The 8925-nt window shown below is 43.8% G+C and overlaps 1 protein-coding gene across 1 annotated transcript in view; it reads left to right on the top strand.

Moving 5' to 3' along the window:
* Nucleotides 1-7629, top strand: part of VAT1L (vesicle amine transport 1-like) — a 146215-nt gene extending 138586 nt beyond the window's left edge. Inside the window, exons 8-9 of the mRNA XM_006754446.2 lie at nucleotides 3325-3408; nucleotides 5147-7629. Coding sequence (XP_006754509.1) covers nucleotides 3325-3408; nucleotides 5147-5245 — 183 coding nt within the window. The 3' untranslated portion in view covers nucleotides 5246-7629. The remainder of the gene's footprint in view (nucleotides 1-3324; nucleotides 3409-5146) is intronic.
* The last annotated feature ends 1296 nt before the right edge of the window (nucleotides 7630-8925 follow it).

Here is an 8925-nt window from a genome sequence, read left to right on the forward strand (position 1 = left end):
ATTTTTTAAATTGTGAAATTCTTATTATGATGATTAGCCTATTTAATAAATAAAACTGGGATTCCCTTAGGATAGAGAAATCATATCTGTTTCACCCATTACTCTATAAACAGCTCCTGGGATAGGGCTTTGGCACCTTTGGGTGACTGACTGACTGAATAAGGGAATGGATAGAATAGCAATTATCACTTAACATATAAAAAGTTGAGGAACAAAGTTATGATGTGACTTGATGGAGTGGCATTACTGAGTCAAAGCAGAACCTAGCACAAAGTGATGCTCCCACTGCCTCCTGCCGCCATCCACTTAGGACGGTATTACGGCGACTTCCACAGGACAAGAAGTGTCAGAAAAGGCTCAGATGGCCTCCATACTCAGGATTTTGGCCTCTTAAGATATTCAAATGACGTGGCTCAAATTCCTTCCCACTGTCTAGATGAGAAACCAGCTCCAGTGGAGATGGCCTGAGTATGCCCAGAATCCCTAGTTCTGGAAAATCCAGCTACTAAGATCAGATCTAGCCAGCCATGCAGCTGGCTGTGGAATCTCAGCATGGGTGTGGGGAACCACACCTTGATTGTGAACAGACTCCACTAGGCCACCCAGGCAGCACTCAGCAGGCCACCAAGGTTGCCAGGGACTCTGGGATACAGGGTAGACAGGACAGAAACCTCTGGGTTTCTTGTCTGTGAAACTATAATGCCAATACTCACCTCAAAGGCTTGGTGTACAGATAAAATGAAGCAACATCTGTAAAATGCCTCATACTGTGCCGGATAAAGAATTGATCCAAAAAATGGTAGTTTTTTCCTTTCTAAGTTATCATCAAAAGGACTCTTTCACATCTCCAAGAGCAGCTAAGATTGCTGTAAACTCAAGCAGCATGACTGGGAGTCAGACTTCTCTTGGAAAAACTCCTAACTCTCTCTCCATCACCCACATAGTGACTTCAAGGACTCAGTGCATTTCAGAAAGAAATGTCTAAAAGAATAGGCAGACTATAGCCAGCCCTGCAGGGGGCTTTTTTTTTTTTTCTTTTTCTAGTATCACCATAAGCATTACCTGGCAAGAAAACAGCTTTTTCTGCTTCCCTGGGCTCTGTCTTATTGGAGAAGCAGCCTAAAAATTGTTCCTAATCTCTAAGAAGTTTCCAGGTGTTTAATGACTTGCCGGGGTAATAAACCACTGAATTCTGGGAAATCATTATGTGAGATGTTACCTACCACTTTCCTCTGACTTTGAGAATCAAACCAAGCAATATGGTCTGGGCAGAATCAGGAAAAGCATCAGTTTTGAAATCTGACAAACCTGAGTTTGAACCACAGTCCTAATGCTGATATAGAATCTTAGGACAAATTGCTTATCCCTTTGGCACCGAGGGACTTATCTACAAAATGGGTATGATACATAACTTGTAAGGTAAGAACTACGTATGCAAGATAAGAATGTATTAGTTATCGATTGTGGCATAACAAATTACCCCCCCCCAACATTTATTAGCTTAAAACAACATTTACAATCTCACAGTTTCTGTGTGTGAGGAACCTGGGCATGGCTTAGCTGTCAGCCAGGGAATCCACTGCATTATGTATTATGATCGAGAAATTTAGCAATCAGGGGGGGTGAGGGCATGAGTGCAGAGGTAGGGGACTATGGGGGGGGGGAGAATAGGGACTCACATGTAATACCTTAATCAGTAAAGAAAAAAAAAGAAATTTAGCAAACATATGACACTATCAGTCTATTATAGATACTGATTCTATCCAAAGACTATATTTAGAGATGCACTTAATTTATATTGAATACAGATTTGATTACTTGTTACCAAATGACAAGGTTTGGACCCGAGAGTTAAAAGGCACACATTTCCCTTACATCATGTTTTAGCATATACCTAGTTATTTTCAGATGTCCATGTTTTTATGAGGATGCAAATAAAAATATGCATCTTGATTTCCTCATTTAGCAATATCATAGAGGCATTTTATCCTGCTGTATATTCTTTGTAATTAGCACTTTAACACCTATGTAACATTTCCATTCAGTAGAAAAATGTAAGAATCGTGGTTTACTTAACCATTCCCTTGATCTGTGACACATAAGTTGCTTTAATGTTTTCCCATTAACACAATGCTGTGATTGAGTGTCCTTTGTGTGGTAAGTTTCTTCCCCCATAACTTGAATTATGTCTTTAGGATAAAATCCCAGGGAAAGCAATGAGAATGCACACATTTTAATGGCTCTGTCAAGTTTTTACCCAAATGAGAAAATGGCTTTGGTTTTTATATAAGCAAACACTGTTCCATCAGCCCCAGATTGAGTTCCTCAAAGGCAGACACCCTCACTTAGTTTTTAAATTTTTTTTAAAACATGGCCTCTTTCCTCTAAGCAACATTTAATGAATATTGTGGGCTAAATGAATGAACAAAAATATTTAAAAATTTGAGACTTTGGGAAAAATATTTAGGCTAAATCTATTGAAACTTTTTTTTTATCAGGAGATGTTGAATTTCCATTTAGAAATCACTAAGAGATGTGAAGGACATACCCATGCCAAGCACTGGGCTCTCTTTTGCCTTTTTCTTATCTGGTTTAATACTCAGAGCACCCCCTACAGTTCATTTTCCACACAGCAACGTAATAAAATGTCCAAAGCATAAATCAGAACTGTCAAACCCTGCTTTTATAAAGGATCCCAGGAAACATCTGTTGGCCCCCATCATTTGGGGGTGGGGGGACCCAACACAGAAGGTCTTCTTTTCTGGAGAGAATACTAGTTCCCTGGAAATATCTACTTACTTGAACATAAAATGTTCACCCTGTACTAGGAATCATGGGAATTTTTTTAAAAAACGTAGTTTAGCCCAGGAAATGAGTCATTTAACCAAACTGTAAGCAGAGTAATAAAACATTTAGGTGAGCAGGTCACAAATGACCCTCAAAAAATAATTGTATTGGTTAAAATTTATTCCGGCGAAAGTGCCCTGACACTCTGCAGCACATACCTCTTGGAACTCCACAGTAAACTCTCCACCCCTTCACACACAGCCCTTTTTTTTAAAAAAAGGAATTTTAATTTACTTATTTTAGGGACAATCATCCTCATATTTTAGACCCCGGAGACCAAGTTGCTTGTACAGATCAGAGTGCGTGGCACAACCCAGAATTTATTTGCACCCAACATCCAAACCCAGCTCGGGTTTCGCCACTAAACTGGAACCACAGCGCCCCCTGGTGGAGATGCGGTGGCTTGGCTTTTCCAGTCCCTCTGCCCTAGGGAGACAGGGCACCTAACCTGCGTTTCCGTTTTTTTCTTCCTCTCAGGTAAAGGAGGCCATGCAGCGGATCCATGACCGAGGGAACATTGGCAAGTTAGTTCTGGATGTAGAGAAGACCCCGACTCCGCTGGTGAGTCACACGCAGAGGGGTCCGTTCAGTTCAACACAAGAGGTCTGGTCAGGTGCAGGCACAGGTGGGGCAGGGGGAAATATACCAGGTCCTGGGCTGGCGGAGGTGACCATCGATAAGCAAGGGATGGAACAAATAAGGGATGCCACAAACTGAGATAAATGCTGAGAAGGAACGGAAACGTCTTCAGTGAGAGCATCCCAAGAGCAATCTGAGGGCAGTCAGGAAAGGATAGAAACAACAACCTGTGTCTCTGACAATGCCATCTATTGGCTGTCACGAACCGGAGGAATTCCTGGCAAAAAAAAATCTAATAAATTCACATGCACATGCTTGACAGATGGATGCCAACGGCCTCTGAGATGGCTTCTGATGATTGCATTGCTTTTGTTTTCTCTGATCAAGATAAAACCCTTCTGTCCAGGGATCTCACCAGGAATGAAGCATGTCACTCACATCCCCTAGGCTCTTGCAATGGCCACTGGAGGTGGGGGGAGGGGCTAGGTACTAGTGTGGCAGCCAACACGGCAGCTTTCACCAGACGGCGTGATTCAAAGTTCAGCTCTGAGCTCCTGTGTGTGACCTGGGCAATTACTTTGCCACAATTACTTGCTGCAATTTACAGTTCCCGTCTGTAAACTGGAAATTGATAAATTCTCAATCAGAATGATATGCTAAAACATTGTCTCACACACACTAAATTCTAGGAAAGGTTTGACAAAGAAAACACTTAGGAAGGGTTTTTGTTTTCTCACATGTTTAATCTTGGAGCAGCTTCGGTCATTTATGAAAGAGCAAGACCTAAAAATGTCTTGCATGTTTTAGTGTAAGGCATGTATTTTTTAAAAGTGTTTACTGGGCTTTCATAACCATAATGTGGTTTAGGTATGATGGCCATTTTTCTCAATGAAGGACTGTTAAATAAGAGGGCATTTTACAATGTCTAAGTCGCTGATAACAATATGAATATAGTTCCGGGTCTGTGCCAACAAGTGTTTTAAGCAGATGAGGGACCAGGGTAAGGAGGAGAAGATGGCTGGTATCTGGTCTTCTGTGCACCTGTGCTGTGTTCTTTAAACATGTGACCAACTCTGTTCCAGCCCCATCAGTATAAGGCAGACAGGTAGAGAGGTATCCTGGTCTGCTTGGTGCTTTCAAGTCAAATAGCTGGCACTGGCTTCCCACCCGTCTCCTTACCCATGAGGTCCTGCTGGACTCTAGGGCTAGGGGGGGAAGGCCTGTTTGACGACAAAGGTGTGTGTGTGGTGGGGGAAGAGGGGTCTTATCAGAGCAGAGTCTGAAAGGCAGACCTTTTAATGTGAGAACTGAAAACCTGCCTTGGCTCCTATATCATTGCCCTTGTCCCTGAATCTCAGGAGGACTTTTACCCTGGGACTTACGGAAACAGAGATGATGGAGAATGGGCCAACTCAGACCTGTATTTGGAGTATCTCTAGAGTGGGTGGAGGCTACAGCCCATCTGGATGGAAGCGTAGGCTCAAAGGAATCATCTCCCAATTCCAAATACATGCACTCAAATCCTTCGCTCAGAGACTGCTTCTTGGGGTGCCCAACATAAGGTAGCTAATACCACATTGCCTTCCTGGGGAAGCCAGCAGTGCAGGGTTTCCTTGCTCTTGGCCCTTAACGAAGTCCTTCCAAGTGGCTTCATCAGATGCTCAGAAAAGGTGGGGGTTAGGTTGCACAGCCCTCTCACAAGTCTACTGTTGAATTACAGATGGCCAATGACAGCACGGAGACCAGCGAGGCTGGAGAAGAAGAGGAGGACCATGAGGGGGACAGCGAGAACAAGGAGCGGATGCCCTTTATCCAGTAACCCAGGACCTGGACAGAAGAACGAAGGATGGTTTGAAAGAAGAGGAGCCACTGAAGAAAGCTCTTCTGTGCCCCAGTGAACAAATGCTGTAGTCCAGTGCGTGTCGTGTTTGTCTGCAGTCAGCTGAGCTAAAAAGCTTTGATCACTGTTGTTTTTTGAAATTAAGTGCCAACCCCATTCCATGCAGTGTTATGTCCCTTCCCCTCTGTGTATTACACTCTCCTATCTCCTGTTTCAAAACCATCCATCTTTGACTCCTTCTCGATGGTTCTAGAACAGTCTGATTAACACAAGCCCACAGGCCCCATGCCTAGGAGACTAGACATGGGCAAAGACAAGTTTGGATTGAAAGGTGTCATCACAGAGCACTATCCAGATCCTAGAATTCTTCAGGCCAATAACACTTTTCACTGCCAACCACCCATGCCTCTGATGAGAGCACTTGCCGATTTGGCTGGCAGGATGAGAATAGGCCAGATGATTTCATGAGCCCATAGATTTATGATCTCTTTGAATAGTACTTTCCCTCTCCCCCAACTTCCTTCAACTGCTTTACGGTCAGAAGGTTGAACTGCTGTCCTCTCGCCCTCTGATGCTCAATCCCTTCACTGGTTCTTATCCATAAACACAGGGAAACAGGTGTGAAGTTTTCAGGATAAAAGATGGGTCAACAGCATGTGTCTGAAGACCAGCCACAGAGATTTCTCTCTGAGACCACATCTCATGAGCAAAATCCTCTCCTCTCCACACCACATACTGGATTTTAGTTTTAAGAAAACTCACCACATGTGGGTCTATTTCGGAAATCATTACTGAGAATCACCTGTGTTTGCACACTTGCTTTTGGTATTACCAATTTTGCTACATTCATTTTCTAGAAGTGAACAGCCACGTTTACCGTGGATCCCCCAAGGAAGACCTCCGCAGTAGACCATATTTGGGAAAAAAAATCAATGAGCATCCTTTTACTTGCCAAAGCATGTTCCAACATGTAACACATTCTAGTGGTATAAGAATTCGATATCAGATGCCAAATACGTGGTTCCTCTCCTCTGAAATATAAAATTATGATGCAGATTCTTTGCAGGGACCCTGCATTGGGCCAACTGGGGACCAAACTCTTCGATTACACACCTTTGTTCAATTTTCCAGCTCCTAAACTTCTAAGAAACCCTGCCCTGGGCCCCACCCCACTTGGCATGGCTGAGGTGAACAGTTCCCCTGCAGGAAGAGAAAGAGGTTCAATGTCTCCACAAGGGGGCGCCTCATTCCCTGCTCCCAAAAGGGTGACTCCCTTCCTCCTAAACCAAACTGGGAACACAAGAAGCCCACAGGGTTAGCACCCCATCTCACTTTACATTCTGGAAGATATGGGTGGGTCCGGGGGGGGGCGGTCTACATTGCCCAATCTCTCCACCAACGAGCCCTAAGGGTAGACCAACTCTTCCTCAACGTGATGAAAAATGCATCTCAGCAATTACCTACTTCATTTTCAGTCCTTTTGTAACAAATATTTATCTGAAGGGAAAGTCTCTCGTTGTGAATGTCCGTGTGAAATATGAAGAAAGGGTGCTGCCATCTCATGTGAAGAGATGAGAGTATCTCAAAGAGGACACAACATCCTCTTCTCCCTGTACCCCAGGACTCCCCAGCATCCCAGTTCTGTGCCATTTAGAGAGATGATGTTGAGGTGTTATCCCAACACCTCTGCCAAATGCTGCGTTTTTGGTCATTCTTTCTCCCACAACCAAGTTGGCAATGGGGTCTTCAGAAGACCATTTCTCCCGCTTTGTCCAGCTACCCAAGTGACCTTCTGGTGAGCTGGGCAGAAATGGCATTTTCTAGGGCTGGGGGAGCAAAGAGCCACTGGCCGTATGAGGGCTCTCCCCGGCCAGATGAGTGGGACCCCACATTCTTGTTACATCCAGAGGAGAAGCCAAAAAAGTAATTCCTCCCCAAATCTATTTTCTCAACTAGCAAGATTAATAGAATAATCACAAAAAAATGCCAGTTGGTTAAAAAAAACACAAACCTTCTGTCTCTTCAGAATACAGAATGAGAAAGCTAGAGTTTGACCAATATGATCAATTAAGTGCCACAAAAAACAAACAAACAGGAAAACAAGAGAATCAAAACGATCTGTGTATTGCACTCTCATCCCAAGCACCTTCTTTCCCCTCATGTGATGGTTTTCTGAAGGAGGTTTAAGAAGGTAACAGTTTGCCTTAAAGGAACTGTGAAGGCTTCTCTGTAATCTAAGCATGATTGGAGAGAATTGCAACATTGTCTAATGTATTTGTGGCTTTAGAGCTTTTGTTATATTGTGCCTACAAAGCAAATTATGTTTACACAAAAATATAAATAAAGTATTCAGCATAGCATAACCCTGCCTGGCATCAATCGCTCCACACCAATAGTTGTTGGAAAACCACATATTGAAATATAAGGAACAGTTGGCTAAAAGAGGATGAGGAACTAGAGACAACATAGAAAATATAGGGTAGAGATGAGACAAGCCTTTAAAAAGACATTCAAGTTTCCTCAAATGGGAAAATAAAACAACTGAATAAAAGAACTACTAAAGACTTCATATAATAACTAGAGGCTCGGTGCACGAAATTCATGCACTTGGCGGGGGAGGGGGAAGGGGAGGGTCCCTCAGCCCGGCTTGCGCCCTCTTGCAATCCAGAAACCCTTGGGGGATGTCCGACTGATGGCGGGGAGTGGGCCTAAGTCAGCAGTCAGACATCCTTAGTGCTGCTGTAGAGGTGGGAGAGGCTCCCGCCACCACCGCTGCACTCACCAGTCATGAGCCTGGCTTCTGGCTGAGCAGCGCTTCCCCTGTGGGAGAGCACTGACCACCAGGGGGCAGCTCCTGCATTGAGCATCTGCCCCCTGGTGGTCAGTGTGCGTCATAGCAACTTGTCATTCCACTATTCGGTCTCTTTGCATATTAGCCTTTTATTATATAGGATTATTATATAGGATAATAATTAGAATGGCATTTATAAGGCACCTACTAGATGCTGTTAAAAGAGCTATATACAGCTCAGCTGTCGTGGCTCAGTGGTTAAGCATCAACCTATAAACCAGGAGGTCATGGTTCGATTCCTGGTCAGGGCACATGTCCAGGTTGTGGGCTCCATCCCCAGTGGGAGGTGTGCAGGAGGCAGCCGATCAATAATTTTCTCCCATCCTTATGTTTCTCTCTCTCTCTCCCTTTCCCTTCCTCTCTGAAATCAATAAAAATATTTGGTGAGAGAGGGGAGAGTTTATATACATATGCATTAACTTGCTTATCTTCCCCACAGCCCTGAGACGTGGGCTTTATCATTATGCCCATTTTATAGGTGATAAGCCTGAAGCATAAGAGAGATTCCGTCCTTGCCTAAGATCAGACAGCAAGTAAGTGATGGAGCCAGGGTTTTTTTTTAACCATACTAGAATCCATGCTGTTAACTGCCCTACCATGCTCTCTTGTCTTAAATAAGGCTAAAATGTCATGCCTTTCAAATTACCACCGTATGGTCACTAGAAATACTTCAGGGATCCTGTTTCCTCTGATTTCAAGGATATGTCTGTCAATTCGTTTTGCTTTGTAGCAAATATTATGCCTATCAAGAAGCACTTTTCCCCTGCCCCTCCCTCCACGTCTTTGAGTGAAGTGCTGATTTTGAAAC

This window comes from Myotis davidii, unplaced genomic scaffold (genome assembly GCF_000327345.1).
Source record: "Myotis davidii unplaced genomic scaffold, ASM32734v1 scaffold391, whole genome shotgun sequence".
In the NCBI taxonomy this organism is placed as follows: domain Eukaryota; kingdom Metazoa; phylum Chordata; class Mammalia; order Chiroptera; family Vespertilionidae; genus Myotis; species Myotis davidii.